This window comes from Pituophis catenifer, unplaced genomic scaffold (assembly GCF_029215685.1).
Source record: "Pituophis catenifer annectens isolate HBS135680 unplaced genomic scaffold, rPitCat1.0.hap2 SCAF_8, whole genome shotgun sequence".
NCBI classification, from domain to species: domain Eukaryota; kingdom Metazoa; phylum Chordata; class Lepidosauria; order Squamata; family Colubridae; genus Pituophis; species Pituophis catenifer.
In genome coordinates this window covers 75636398-75652121 of record NW_027256888.1, presented here as the reverse complement: position 1 = coordinate 75652121, position 15724 = coordinate 75636398, and the positions used below count along the sequence as shown (strand labels likewise).

The 15724-nt window shown below is 42.2% G+C and overlaps 1 protein-coding gene across 1 annotated transcript; it reads left to right on the top strand.

The window, feature by feature from the left end:
* The first annotated feature begins 6105 nt into the window (after positions 1–6105).
* On the top strand, positions 6106–15304 carry CXCL13 (C-X-C motif chemokine ligand 13). Its single transcript, XM_070949121.1, has 4 exons — positions 6106–6169; positions 8093–8219; positions 14169–14252; positions 15238–15304. Exons 1-4 carry the CDS (start codon positions 6106–6108, stop codon positions 15260–15262), a joined length of 300 nt encoding a protein of 99 aa, XP_070805222.1. The 3' UTR covers positions 15263–15304.
* The last annotated feature ends 420 nt before the right edge of the window (positions 15305–15724 follow it).

The following is a 15724-nucleotide window of genomic DNA, read 5'->3' as shown; positions in this document are numbered from 1 at the left end:
ACAGTCATTAAGCGAATCTGGCTTCCCCCATTGAGGGAAGCCAGCTGGGAAGGTTACAAAGGGTGAACACGTGATCCCGGGACAGTGCAAATGTCATAAGTACATGCCAGTGGCCAAGTATCTTAATTTTCATCATGTGACCATGAGGATGCTGCAACGAAGTGTGAAAATGGGCCATAAATCCCTTTGTTCAGTGCTGTTGTCACTTCAGTCACTAAGCGAATGGTTGTAAGTTGAAAACTACCTCTCTCTCTGTGTGTGTGTATGTGTGTGTGTGTGTGTGTGTATTATACCATATACATGGTTTATTGAAGGAGCTATATTAGCCTTCCCACAGCAGACAAACCACCAAGCAAAACGATGTAGTTACTTTAATGCAAGGGTGTCAAAGTCGATTTCATTGAGGGCCGCATCAGGGTTGTATTTGACCTCGGGGTGTGTGTGGGCGTGTCCATGGTGGGCGTGTCCAGCTCGACATTATTCCTGTCAGGGGCGCCTGTGGTAGACCGAGCGCTCTGTCAGCGAAAACGGGCTCCCGAGCTCTGTTTTCAGCTGCTATGGCCTCCTGACAGAGGGTTGCAGGAGGCCGTAGCAGCCGAAAACAGAGCTTGGGAGCCTATTTTCGCTGGCAGAAGCACCGCGGGCCGGTCCTTCACTGTTTCCAGGGTGGCCCCACAGGCCGGATCTAAGTACCTCATGGTACTTAGGGCCTTAAGTTTGATGCCCTTGCTTTAATGAGTCGCTGGCCTGCACTCCTGTCCTATTCACCTTCCCGCCTGCTCCTGAGTCACCTCTTCTGAATCAAATCTAAAACGTTCCACCCCCTCCCCCTTTCTCTGAATGCACAAGAAAAGCTGGAAAGAACCGATGACGAAGTGGTGGTGCAATAATAACAATTGTCCAGAACTGACATATGTGATGCAACAATAACATGGAAGAAACTGAAAAGGCTACAGGCAGTGTCAAGTGGGGTCTTCAGGAAGTGCTTTTAGGAAACGCAGAAGGGAATGATGATTAATTAAGGTAAAGGTAAAGGTTCCCCTCTCACATATCTGCTAGTCGTTCCCGACTCTAGGGGGCGGTGCTCATCTCCGTTTCAAAGCCAAAGAGCCAGCGCTGTCCGAAGACGTCTCCGTGGTCCTGTGGCCGGCATGACTCAATAACAAAGGCGCACAGAACGCTGTTACCTGCCCACCAAAGGTGGTCCTTATTTTTTCTACTTGCAGCTTTTACATGCTTTCGAACTGCTAGGTTGGCAGAAGCTGGGACAAGTAACGGGAGCTCACCCCGTTACTAGGGATTCGAACCTCTGAACTGCCGACCTTTTGATCGACAAGCTCAGCGTCTTAACCCCTGAGCCACAGCTTTATTCAGTAGAATAAAGATCATAAAATTACAGCCTCAACTTTTTACTTTTGCCTAAATACTAGCCATAAGGGACGCGCTGGCTCAGTGGCTAAGACACTGAGCTTGTCGATCAAAATGTCAGCAGTTCGGTGGTTTGAATCCCTAGTGCCGCGTAGTGGGGTGAGTTCCCGTGACTTGTCCCAGCTTCTGCCAACCTAGCAGTTTGAAAGCACGTAAAAAAATGCAAGTAGAAAAATTGGGACCACTTTTGGTGGGAAGGTAACAGCATTCCGTGCCCCTTTGGTGTTTAGTCATGCCGGCCACATGACCATGGAAGTGTCATCAGACAGTGCTGGCTCTTCGGCTTTGAAACGACAATGAGCACTGCCCCCTAGAGTCAGGAATGACTAGCTCATATGTGCAAGGGGAACCTTTACTTTTAAATATTATCCATTTCAACAGCAACAAAAGTTTCTAATCTGCCAATCCCAAAGTCAGAATTTCATTTTTTCCCCCCTGTCTCGCGTGCAAAACCTAGAATCGTTTTCCAAGTGGAAACAAAATTGGATGTATTTTTTTCTTTGAGGGAAACAGTTTATTTGGCCATGTCTGCCAGTTCCGTCAATTTCTCCGTTATTTTCTCCAAAGCCTGATGATCCAGTCCCAGAGGTCATCCTACGACACTTAAATTTGCCTTTTTTTGTACCCTCATCGCATTTGTACTGTTAAGGCATTTCTGCTGATCTTTTCTTCCTTCAGCAGTGGCTGTAAATCCCCTATCAGAAAAGGAATTGCACTCTTTAGAGGCAACAGTTATGAAAAAGAGGGACCTTCCTACACAAGCTTTTATCCAAAGAGGAAGTCGATGGCCGTCTCTCTTATTGAAGCCAGATGGACAAGAATGGCTCCCCTGTGCAAAGAGAACAACAGAAGGGGAAACAGAGGCAAAAATGCTTGCTCAGTTTTCCGATTTTACTGGCAACAAGGGCCTTTCCACTTCATCTCAATTCAAATCAAATCTGTGGGGATTTGTGAGAAGATTTTCCTTCGTGCTGTTATTTCAAAATGGAGGAAACTTCATAGTAGAAGCACAGGGCTGGAAGGGACCTTGGAGATCTTCTAGTCCAACCCCCTGCCCAAGGCAGGACTTCGTATACCAATCCGGGACAGTTGGTTGTCCAATCTTTTCTTAAATACGATGGCTCCAGCAATGGAGCACCACAACTCCGTTGGCTAATTGTTCTCAATGGCAGGAAATTTCTCCTCAGTTCTGGGTTTGAATAGATTAGAATAGAATAACAGAGGTGGAAGGGACCTTGGAGGTCTTCTAGTCCAACCCCCTTCTTTGGCAGGAAACCCCACACCAAGGGCCAGATTTAGATGAAAAGAGGCCCTAGGCTATTTCACTTATGAGGCCCTTTCACCTATAGTGAAAGTGTAATTTTAATTTTGCTAACAATTTGAATGTAGGCCCCTCTTGATCTTGAGGCCCTAGGCTGAAGCCTAGTTAGCCTATAGGAAAATCCGGCCCTGCCTACACCACTTCAGACAAATGGTTACCCAACATCTTCTTAAAAGCTTCCACTGTTGGAGCATTCACAATTTCTGGAGGCAAGTTGTTCCACTGATTCACTGTTCTAACTGTCAGGAAATTTCTCCTTAGTTCCAAGTTGCTTCTCTCCTTGATTAGTTTCCATCCGTTGCTTCTTATCCTGCCTTCAGGTGCTTTGGAGAATAGCTTGACTCCCTCTTCTTTGTGGCAACCCCTGAGATATTGGAACCCTGCTATCATGTCTTCCCTAGTCCTTCTTTTCATTAAACAGGACATACCCAGTTCCTGCAACCGTTCTTCTTATGTTTTAGTCGCCGGTCTTCTAATTGTCTTGGTGGCTCTTCTCTGCACTCTTTCAAGAGTCTCCACATCTTTTTTACCTCATGGTGACCAAAACTGAATGCAGTATTCCAAGTGTGGCCTTACCAAGGCATTATAAAGTGGTATTATTAACACTTCATGTGATCTTGATTCTATCCCTCTGTTGATGCATTCCTAGAACTGTGTTGGCTTTTTTTGGCAGCTGCTGCTCATGGCTGGCTCATATCTAAAAGGTTGTCCACTAGGACTCCAAGATCCCTCTCACAGTTACTGCTATTGAACAAGGTACCACCTATACTATACCTGTGCATTTGGTTTTTCTTGCCTAAATGTAGAACCTTCCTTTTTTCACCATTGAATTTCATTTTGGATTTGGATTTCCCTCTGATGAGATTCCACCCATTGCTTCTAATCCTGGGTTCAGGTGGTTTGGAGAATAAATGGACACCGTCTTCCCTGTGACAGCCCCTCCCCCCTTCAAGTTGGGAAGATATTATCATGTCTCCCCCACCCCCCAGCTTTTTCTTCATTAAGCTAAAGAAACCCAGTTCCCTTTATCCGTTCATCAAGTGATTGTACCTCCAAACCTTCTGGTCATCTTTTGATCATTAATCGTGGTCTTACACAATGGTGAAATCCAATTTTTTTTTACTACCGGTTCTGTGGGCGTGGCTTGGTAGGCGTGGTGTTGCTTGGTGGGCGTGGCAGGGGAAGGAGACTGCAAAATATCCAGTCCCACCCCACTCCAGGGAAGGATATTGCAAAATCTCCATTCCCTCCCCAATTCTGGGGGAAGGATATTGCAAAATCTCCATTCCCTCCCCACTCTGGGGCCAGTCAGAGGTGGTATTTGCTGGTTCTCCGAACTACTCAAAATTTCCGCTACCAATTCTCCAGAACCTGTATGAACCTGCTGGATTTCACCCCTAGTCTTACAGACAAGCTTCCTTACTCTTGAAATCACAAACTATTTTCATTTTCAGCTCTCAGAGCACTGCAGTGTCCTTAGTGTGAACTGTCCATTTCAGATTGAACTTGACCATTTGACCTGTCCACCTCCTCCTCCTTCTGCCTTGGTGGTTGAAGTGTAAATTCGGATAATCTGATTATTTAAATCGTCACCTTAAGGGATGTCCTCAAAGTCAGTCACTGATTGCATTGATCCAAACATTGTCCTTGCTTAATCCTTCTTGGCTATTTTTATTTTCTGAGTAGCAACCAGAATAACAGAGAGTTGGAAGGGACCTTGGAGGTCTTCTAGTCCAACCCACTGCCTAGGCAGGAAACCCTACATCACTTCAGACAACCGGTGGGATCTTCTGAGTAAAAGGGACCAATTCCAGTCCATTTTGCTAAAGCTAAGATGGAACTGGGTAGCTGATTTATTTCTTTGCTCACTACACTGAGCTTCCCACATTCACGTTTTTTACCCTTCATGTTCCCACTGTAATTCTGTTTTTGCCGCTTTGTACAGCTAAATCCTCAACATACAAGAGTTCATTTACTGACCAAAGTTACAATGGCACTGAAAAAAGTGACTTATGACCGTTTTTCACACTTACGACCATTGCAACATTTTGGTCAGGTGATCAAAATTCAGATGTTTGTCAACTGACTCCTATTTATGACCGTCGCAGTGTCCTGGGGTCATGTGATCCCCTTTTGCGACCTTCTGATGAGCAAAGAGGAAGCTGGATTCACTGAACAACTGTGTGATTCACTTAACAACTGCATAAGCGTGAAGAACAGTCGTCAGTCTCTTTTTTTCAGTCCCGTTGTAACTTTGAATGGTCACTAAAGGGAAGGTTGTAAGTCGAGGACGACCTCTACAAAGTGGCCAAGAGTCCGAATTTCGATCATGTTGAAATGGTCACTAAACGATGTGTTGTACAATAGTGGCCAAAATTGTGGAAACCTTTTGGGAAAAGTGTATTTTTGAGATTTGATGATTAATAACACCACTTTTTTTTTTTTGAAGTTTCAAGAGAATCCTATTCCACTGCTGGAATGGCCTGGGAATAGCCCAGACCTTCACCCAATTGAAAATCTATGGAGTAAAGAACTAAAGAAACTTGTTAGTCAGAAGCGACCCAGCAATAAAACCCAGTTAATAGAAACCATCATTCCATCTTGGTTTCACATGATAACAGCTGCAGAACTAAAAGACTTGGTTCACTCCATGGGAAGACATCGTAAGGCCATAATTCATGCTAAAGGTTACACAACTATTAGCTGGCATGGTGATAATTTTTGTATATCTCGTTTTTTCTATGGTGATAATTTTTATACATCTCGTTTTTTCTAGGTGTTTCACTTTTCTTCGTTATACTGTAACTGCTATTCTAATAGTAAATCCTTCATAAAAGTTATTGCATTACATTCTTGATTAAATTATCTTTCCATTGATATATAATTTTAGGGTACTACTCCCCCAAAAACTGTGTTATTAGCTAGTTTTAGAAAATGCACTTTTCCCAAATGGTTTTCACAATTTTGGCCACTACTGTAAGCTCAGGACTACTTGTGATACTGTAGGTAAATATTAAGTTTCAATTCTGGATTGTTGGGGGTTTTTTATTTTTTTTAACAGACTTTATATTTACCTTTCGAATTAAAGAATAGTTTCTTTATTCTTTCAGTGCTGCTTCTTCAATTCCTAATTTAAGAATTGGTTCGGTTATCAAATTGCAAACCTCAGCGTTGCAAATTCTGAGGGAAATGTGTGGGAAACGGGGTGTGATGCAATTTTGCATGTTTTCCCAAAATAGCCCTTTGCTGGTGACGTGTAGTGAGGGATCTAGGAAATAAATTGGAGGTGGCCGGGCACCACAAATCCATCTGAGTGAGTGTTGAGACAGAAGTGTGACTCTTCTTCTACAACCAGAATGAGTATCCGTGTCTTCCTTGGACTTTCTGTTTTGCTTATTGCCTGCCACCTCACTGGTGCAAGTAAGTAGTATCCTCCTGAGCTGTTCTCTTCCTCCTCTTTTGCTTCACTCTCCATCATGTACCGACTGCATAGATAGTCTGCCTTTGAATGTGCAAATAGTGTAGTGTCATATTTGCTCATTGAGGACGCGATGGTGATGTGCTTTTTAGCGTTGGTGCCATGGGCTTAATAAAATAAATAAATCCATCCTGATAACAGCATTGGTGGTTTTAGAATTTTAAATAAGTTCAGAATTTTACATATTAATTTATAGGCACCTTGGTAATCTATGTGGAATGCTTGGTATGAGTGACATTTAAACTGATTTGTAAATTTAAGGGAGCGGGGCAACCTCTTTTCCAAAGCACGTGAAGCTAGACAAGGAATAACGGAGGGAAACTGATCAAGGAGAAATTCAACCTAGAAATAAAGAGAAATTTTCTGACAGTGAAAATAATCAACCCATGGAACAGAAGTTGCCTTCGGAAGTTGTGGGAGCTTCATCCCTGGAAGCTTTCAAGAAGAGACTGGACTGCCATCTGTCAGAAATGGTGTAGGGTCTCCGGAGGGGTTGGACTAGATGACCTACAAGGTCCCTTCCTTCTCAGTTAATCTGTTCTCTTCCTTTGGAAGCTCAGCACAGCCTCTTAGCCTGACAAACCCTGTGTAGGATAGGTCAGAGGAGTTAAGACGTGCCCAAGAGATCATGGTTATTTCTTGCTGGCAAAAACTGGGAAATGGATGAGTTTAAATCTCCTTCCTTTTGCACAAGAAGGAAAGGCAGTGAACTTCAGCTGGACACTGAAGTGAGCAGACTTCCTCTGCATGATCACTAAAAATAACTCCCTAAACTGGGACTTTTTAAAAAAAAACAAAAAATCTCAGGGAAGTTCATTCCAGTAATCCTATTGTCAGTTGTCATGAAGCACCAGGTTTTTTTTTAGTTTTAACAAAACTAGAAGCAACAAAGCCACAAAGATAATAAGGGGACTAGACTACAGGTTAAAACATATAAAGAACGATTGTTGGAATTGGGTATGTTTAGTTTAATGAAAAAGAGGTCTTGGGGTGACATGGTATTAAGTCTTCCAATATCTCAGGGGCTGCCACAAAGAAGAGGGAGACAAATTTTCTCTAAAGCCCCTGAAGGCAGGACAAGAAGCAATGGGTGGAAACTAATCAAGGAGAGAAGCAACTTAGAACTAAGGAGAAATTTCCTGACAGTTAGAACAATTAATCAGTGGAACAACTTGCCTCCAGAAGTTGTGAATGCTCCAACACTGGAAGTTTTTAAGAAGATGTTGGATAACCATTTGTCTGAAGTGATGTAGGGTTTCTTGCCTAAGCAGGGGGTTGGACTAGAAGACCTCCAAGGTCCCTTCCAACTCTTCTCTTCTCTTCTCTTCTCTTCTCTTCTCTTCTCTTCTCTTCTCTCCTCTCCTCTCCTCTCCTCTCCTCTCCTCTCCTCTCCTCTCCTCTCCCCTCCCCTCCCCTCCCCTCCCCTCCCTTCCCTTCCCTTCCCTTCCCTTCCCTTCTCTTCTCTTCTCTTCCATTCCATATTTTCTATTCTATTCTATTCTATTCTATTCTATTCTATTCTATTCTATTCTATTCTATTCTACTCTACTCTACTCTACTCTACTCTACTCTACTCTACTCTACTCTACTCTATTTCCTACTCTACTCTATATTCTATTCTATTCTATTCTATTCTATTCTATTCTATTCTATTCTATTCTATTCTATTCTATTGATGCTAGAAATCAGAAAATGTAGCTGCATGCACTAAGCTCTTTTTTTTTAAAAAAAACAAAGTTTAGGTTTTGAGCCATGTTATAGAGAAGGTACTGCAAGCTGCAAGTGCCATGAAACCGTTGAATAGCATTTTGAAGACTCTCGTGTTGCATCTAAAACGAACTATAATCTTTTCTGAAATTACACAGCTATCTTTGACACACTGAATTTAAGCTGCAAATGTGCCAGAGTCACGAGCACCTTCATTCGTCCCGCAAAATATGCAAGAGTCGAGCTCTTTCCACCTGGAGTTGCCTGCAGAAACATGGAAATCATGTAAGTTTATTTGGGTTTATGCGAAATTTAGATTCTGACATTTTTATTCTGGGCATTTTCTCCCTCTCTTCTAGTATACAGCTAGTCCTTCTCTATTCTATGTAAATTGCTGTTTCTCAGCCTTGGCAATTTGAAGATACCGTATGTGGAGCAACTCCCAGAATCCCCCAGGCAGTGGTGTTTTAAGTCATACATGATCCACGGTGGCTCAGTGGTTAGAATGCAGTACTGCAGGCTACTTCTGCTGACTGCCAGCTGCATGCAATTTGGCAGTTGGAATCTCACCAGGCTCAAGATTGACTCAGCCTTCCATCCTTCCGAGGTGGTTAAAATGAGGACCCAGATTGTTGGGGGGCAATATGTTGACTCTGTAAACACTTAGAGAAGGCTGTAAAGCACTGTGAAGCCAGAGGTGGGTTTTAGCAGGTTCTGACCAGTTCTGGAGAACCGGTAGTGGAAATTTTGAGTAGTTCGGAGAACTGGTAGTAAAAATTCTGACTGGCCCCGCCCCCATCTATTCTCTGCCTCCCAAGTCCCAGCTGATTGGGAGGAAATGGGGATTTTGCAATAACCTTCCCCTGGATTGGGGAGGGAATGGAGATTTTACAGTATCCTTCCCCTGTCACGCCCACCAAGCCATGCCACGCCCACCAAGCCACACCCACAGAACCGGTAGTAAAAAAATTTGAAACCCACCACTGTGTGAAGCGGCATATAAGTCTAAGTGCTATTGCTATTGCTATACTGACTCTTTCCAATGAGGGATAACTAAATGCAGTTGAACCAGATGAAATTTTGCCACGATGAGGAGCTAATTTTGCAAGCTTTATTCGAAAATAAGCCCCATGCAATTTATGGAAGCATCTGTAGAAGGCCTATGGACCTTAGTTTACCTTGGTTGATCTTGTAAAGGCTAACCCCGGTCAGATACGATTACTACTTGGAAGGGAGCCCAGCAAGAAGTCTCAGGCAGTAGACAGACTGGGAACTAAGAAAAAAATATCCTCAAAGAAGGAACAAGTAAACCATTGCTTCACCAGAAGTTGAACTCAAAGGAGATTTTAAAGTAAAATCTTGCATGAAACAAATTTGACTGACCTCATTGATGCAGGCAAGTCTTCAACTTATTACAGTTCATTTAGAGTGGATCTTGCAATAGAATCCTACCTAGGACACATATATTTGCCTTCATTGAGTGACTATTGGAAGTTATGACGGCACTAAAAAAAAATGATGTATGACCATTGTTAATATTTATGACTGTTGCAGCATCGCCATGCTCATGTGATCAAAATTCAGACATTGACTCATATTTATGACAGTGGCGGTATCCCAGGGTCACATGACCTCCTCTTGCAACCTCCTGTCAAAGTTAACGGGGAAGACCGATTCGCTTAAAAACCATGTTACTAACAGAGGCAGCCTATTGGCCCCCAACAATCTGTTCTGCAGAACTGGTATTATCTTAGAAAGTATTAAAGACACCAGATCAGAGAGGGATCTTGGAGGTCTAGTGGACAACCATTTAAATATGAGCCAGCTGTGTGCAGCAGCTGCCAAAAAAGCCAATACAGTTCTAGGCTGCATAAACAGAGGGATAGAATCAAGATCACGTGAAGTGTTAATAATACCACTTTGTAATGCCTTGGTAAGGCCACACTTGGAATATTGCATCCAGTTTTGGTCGCCACGATGTAAAAAAGATGTGGGAACTCTAGAAAGAGTGCAGAGAAGAGCAACAAAGACGATTAGGGGACCGGAGGCTAAATCATATGAAGAACGGTTGCAGGAACTGGGTATATCTAGTTTAATGAAAAGAAGGATTAGGGAAGTTATGATAGCAGTGTTCCAATATCTCAGGGGCTGCCACAAAGAAGAGGGAGTCAAGCTGTTCTCCAAAGCACCTGAGGGTAAGGCAAGAAGCAATGGGTGGAAACTAATCAAGGAGAGAAGCAACTTAGAGCTAAGGAGAAATTTCCTGACAGTGAGAACAATTAATCAGTGGAACAACTTGCCACCAGAAGTTGTGAACGCTCCAACACTGGAAGTTTTTAAGAAGATGTTGGATAACCATTTGTCTGAAGTGGTGTAGGGTTTCCTGCCTAAGCAGGGGGTTGGACTAGAAGACCTCCAAGGTCCCTTCCAACTCTGTTATTCTATTGAGAGTTCTGGACTCTCAAAGACTTTGAGTTCTGGTCTCACTTTAGACACAAAACCAGCTGGATGGCCTTGAACCAACCCATGGAAGAGGAAAGAGGACAAGGGCAAGCCACTTCCCCAAAATGTTGCCTTGAAGACTTCATGGACTTAGTTGTAGTTCATGGACTTAGTTTAAGTTGCCATGAGTCAAGATTGACTTCGATGTACACAATAATGACCACAATGTCACATGCATCCACTTAACCAAGTGTGGGTTTTTTGCGTAGCTTTTGAGATCAGCCAAGAATATTCCTCTGGGTTTGTCACTGCTTGGTGAAATATTTTAAAATTGAGATGTTTGTAGTCTACCCTCAGAGTTTAGTTCCTGGCTATTTTCTTCATTCTCTGTGTCAGCATTCTGATGTTGCATTCTGACGAGGCTTGACTTTTCACCTACTTATTTTCTCTGTAGATAATATCCCCTAGGAGATGGGATGGGAGGGGGACATTCCTGTGGGTTGAGGTCAGAAGCTGGGGAGACTGAGTTGGAAGATGGCCAATGAGAAGATGAGAATTGGGGAACAGAAAGGGAAGGGTTTGGGGATCAGAGGGTTAGTATCGGCTACGACGAAGTCGGGGCCAGATCTGTCGTACTAAATAAATGGAATATTTCAGCAAAGATTAATTGTTTGGGAGTGCAATTTATTTGAGATGACATCGAAACCTGACACTCTGACTATTAGATGTATCTCAGCGATGGTAAACCTTGGACATTGTTAAGGAATAACCCTTGAGTAGCAAGGGTGTGCACATGAAAACGGTTGAGAGTAGTTATGAATAAGCACAGTCAACACACAGATACACTGAGTCGTATTATAGTTTACACAGTCCAATAAACAAAGTCTTCATACCTGTTGTATTAACCATACACAGTAAACAGTTCTAGAGTTGCAAACAGTAAGACAGTAAGTCGGATAGAGAAAGCAGAGAGCAAGAACAACAAAGAGAACAAGCCATGTTTCTAGCTCCCTCTTAAGGACATTGGGCAATAGAGCTAACCAATCAGTACACAGTATGATGCAATACAGCAATCTTAAAGTTATACAATACAATACAATGCAAACATACTATTGATAGTTTATATATTGCCAGCCCAACAAGTTAGGTAATAGTCATATTCCTAACAGACATCTTGCTAGGTTCTGCGGCTTTTGTGTCAAATTCCATCAGAAAATGTAATTGTTCCCCTTGAGAACACTGTCAAACTATTTAGTAAGGCTGAGTTAGCATTATTCTTCTTATCTTTCCTGTTACCTATCTCCTTTTCTACTTATGACTATAACTTTGTTGCTTGTCTCTTTACGATTTATATTGTTTTATTTAGTTTCCTAGTATGAGTTCTCTCGATTGCTTATTTAGTATCCTATGACTAGCACCAAGTGTTGTATCTTGTGATTTATGATGAAGGTATTTTTATGATGACTACGACAGTGGTGGGATTCAGCCAATTCGCACCTATTCGGGAGAACCGGTTGTTAACTTTCTAAGCAGTTCGGAGAACTGGTTCTTGGAAGAAATCTTATTTTTTCCCACTTTACAGGGCTAATCCTGTAAGGAAGGCAGGAAGGAAACATTCTGGTGGTGTTTCTAGCCTAATCTTTATTGCCCTGCTTATAGAAACTGCCTCTCTGGTTAACCCTTATTACATTGTAACAGTAAGGTGAAGCGCCCATCGACGTGAGTGACATTGAGTTGGCCACACCCACACGGTCACATGACCACCAAGCCACGCCTACCAGCTGGTCATTAGGGTAGAGAACCGGTTGTTAAATTATTTGAATCCCACCACTGGACTACAATCATGATTGATCACTTATAGCTTTTATGTACACAGAGAGCTTATGCACCAAAGACAAATTCCTTGTGTGTCCAATCACACTTGACCAATAAAGAATTCTATTCCATTCTATTATTACCCACAAATGTGTCTAGGAATGCAGGCCATAGCTGATCGTGGCATTGAAGTTGGGTTGAGACAGAGGCATTTTGGGGAGGGATGTCCAAAAAGTTGATGCTTTAAACATAGTTAAATTGAAGGTTTTTTTGGGGTGTGTCTGTATGTTGCAATGCATTTGAAAAGGATCAGAGTTTCAATTGTGCAATTGCAAACATTGTGACTTTTTAAAACACCCATCCCTTTGGATATCTTGATTGGGGCGCTTAAATAGCCAAAATCCAGCATCATAGCCACCTTATCAAACTTCCCCTTTTCTATTATAAAAGTGATAAAGATGTGTTTTTAGTAGGTTTTCTTGTTTGGCTCCCTTCAGATTGAAGTTAAAATTGTCACCGCAGTTAAATCAGGAATTTCTCTGATTTGTTGCTAACATGCTGGATGAGCTTCTTAATTTTTATAGCTAATTCCCTCCCACAGGTAGGTTCAGGGGTGAAATGCTCCCAGTTTGGACCGGATCGCCCGATCCGGTAGCGATGGAAGCAGGTGGTTCGGAGAACCGGTAGCAAAAATCCCTCCCCCCCCCATGCCCAGCTGAGCCGCACAATCATCAGAGGCTTTTTTTTTTTACTTTTAAAAGCATTTTTTCTACAACCCCTTCGGCCGAAAAAATGCTTTTAAAAGTAAAAAAAAAGCCTCTGCCGATCAGGCAACTCAGCTGGGATCGTCAGAGGCATTTAAAAGAAAAAAAGCCTCTGCTGATCAGGCAACTCAGTTGGGATTGTCAGAGCCTTTTAAAAGATCAGGCAACTCAGCTGGGATCATGGCAACTCAGCTGATCAGGCAACTCAGCTGGGATCATCAGAGGCATTTAAAAGGCAACTCAGCTGGGATCGTCAGAGGCATTTAAAAGAAAAAAAGCCTCTGCTGATCAGGCAACTCAGCTTGGATCGTCAGAGGCATTTAAAAGAAAAAAAGCCTCTGCTGATCAGGCAACTCAGCTGGGATCATCAGAGGCATTTAAAAGAAAAAAAGCCTCTGCTGATCAGGCAACTCAGCTGGGATCGTCAGAGGTATTTAAAAGAAAAAAGCCTCTGCTGATCAGGCAACTCAGCTGGGATCGTCAGAGGTATTTAAAAGAAAAAAAGCCTCTGCTGATCAGGCAACTCAGCTTGGATCGTCAGAGGCATTTAAAAGAAAAAAAGCCTCTGCTGATCAGGCAACTCAGTTGGGATCATCAGAGGCATTTAAAAGAAAAAAAGCCTCTGCTGATCAGGCAACTCAGCTGGGATCATCAGAGGCATTTAAAAGGCAACTCAGCTGGGATCGTCAGAGGCATTTAAAAGAAAAAAAGCCTCTGCTGATCAGGCAACTCAGCTTGGATCGTCAGAGGCATTTAAAAGAAAAAAAGCCTCTGCTGATCAGGCAACTCAGCTGGGATCATCAGAGGCATTTAAAAGGCAACTCAGCTGGGATCGTCAGAGGCATTTAAAAGGCAACTCAGCTGGGATCGTCAGAGGCATTTAAAAGAAAAAAAGCCTCTGCTGATCAGGCAACTCAGCTTGGATCGTCAGAGGCATTTAAAAGAAAAAAAGCCTCTGCTGATCAGGCAACTCAGCTGGGATTGTCAGAGCCTTTTAAAAGCATTTTTTTACAACCTCTTTGGTGAAGAGGTTGTAGAAAAAAATGGTTTTAAAAGTAAAAAAAAAATTGGCCACGCCCACCCGGTCACATTACCCCACCACCACCAAGCCACGCCCACAGAACCGGTAGTAACAAATTTTAGATTTCACCACTGGGTAGGTTTATTATTTTCTGGGGAAAAACTCACCTCTCCCAATTTGCTTGCTTTCCAGAATCACACTGAAGAACAAGCACAAAGTCTGCGTTGATCCCAAAGCCAAATGGGTGAACAATTTATTGAACATGATGGAAAATGTGTAAGTCAAATCAAAACGCACTTTAAATTGGTGCTTGATTTCTGGTGCTGGAGGCATCCAAGCAGTATTTTTTATTTTTCTGGAAAAAAGATTTATGTTGGAAAATATTTTCAGCTTCACCGTTTTAGCCCATAGCTCTGGAATTCCCAGGTCTAGAATTCCCACGTCCTCAGCTTACAACAATTCATTTAGTGACCATTCGATGTTACAAGAGCACTGAAAAAAAGTGACTTATGATTATTTTTCAACCGTTGCAGCATTCCCATGGATATGTAATCCAAATTCAGACACTTGGCAACTGACTCATATTTATGACGGTTGCATTGTCCTGGGGACATGCGACCTTCTGCTGAGCAAAGTCAACGGGGAAGCCAAATTCACTTAACAACCATGTTATTAACTGTAGCGATTCGCTTAACAACTGTGGCAAGAACGGTCATAACATGGGTCAAAACTCACTTCATAAATGTGTCATTTAGGGACAGAAATGTTGAGCTCAATTGTGGTCGTAAATCAAAGATCACCTTTTTATTTAATAAAAAAATTATTTAATTTGATTTTATTCTACTTTTAAATTTTGTATGTATGTGTTTTATTGTTTGGCTGTGCACCGCCCTGAGTCCTTCGGGAGTAGGGCGGTATAGAAATCAAATCAAATAAAATAAATAAAATAAATAAATCACTTGTAATTATTTGAATTCTGTGGTCCCCTTTTGTGACCGTCTGACAAGCAAAGTCAACGGGGAAGCCAGATTCACTTAACAACCGTGTCACTAACTGGGATTCACCTAGCAACAACACTGATTCCTGACAGCTGTGTCAAGAAAGGCAAAATTCACTTAACAACTGCTCGCTTAGCAACAGAAATGTTGGGCTCGATTGTGGTCGTAAGCCGAGGACTACCTGGATTTGTCAACCCAGTTCGTTGATGCTCAATTTTTATGGCAAATCACTATATAGTACTCTTCTCTCTCTTCCCTTACAGGAATGGACGCCAACGTTCCTCTTGAAATGAAGTTTGAAGGATCCTTGAAAATCCAAGGCACCTGTGCCCCATCGATCCCAAAATATGAAGCTTCTTGCTTTTCTGCTGTGTGATGCTGATTGTGTCTAATTCGTCCTGAAATGATTGTTAAAAAGTGTTTGGACTTTTGGAAATCTGGAAGCAATGTGAACATGCAAGATGGAATCTGAATATGAGTTGTGCATGAGAATGACAAGTTTGTATTTCTGTGTGAGTTACATCAATAAAAAAAAAATTGTGGTTAAAAATAGTCCTATTTTTGTCTCGGCGTATGATCATAACTGAGGCCCAAATTTTTGTTACTAAGCGAGATAGTGGTTAAATGAGTTTTGCTCCATTTTGTGATTGTTATTGCCATAGTTTTTAAGTAGAATAAGAATAGAATAGAATAGAATAGAATAGAATAGAATAGAATAGAATAGAATAGAATAGAATAGAATAGAATAGA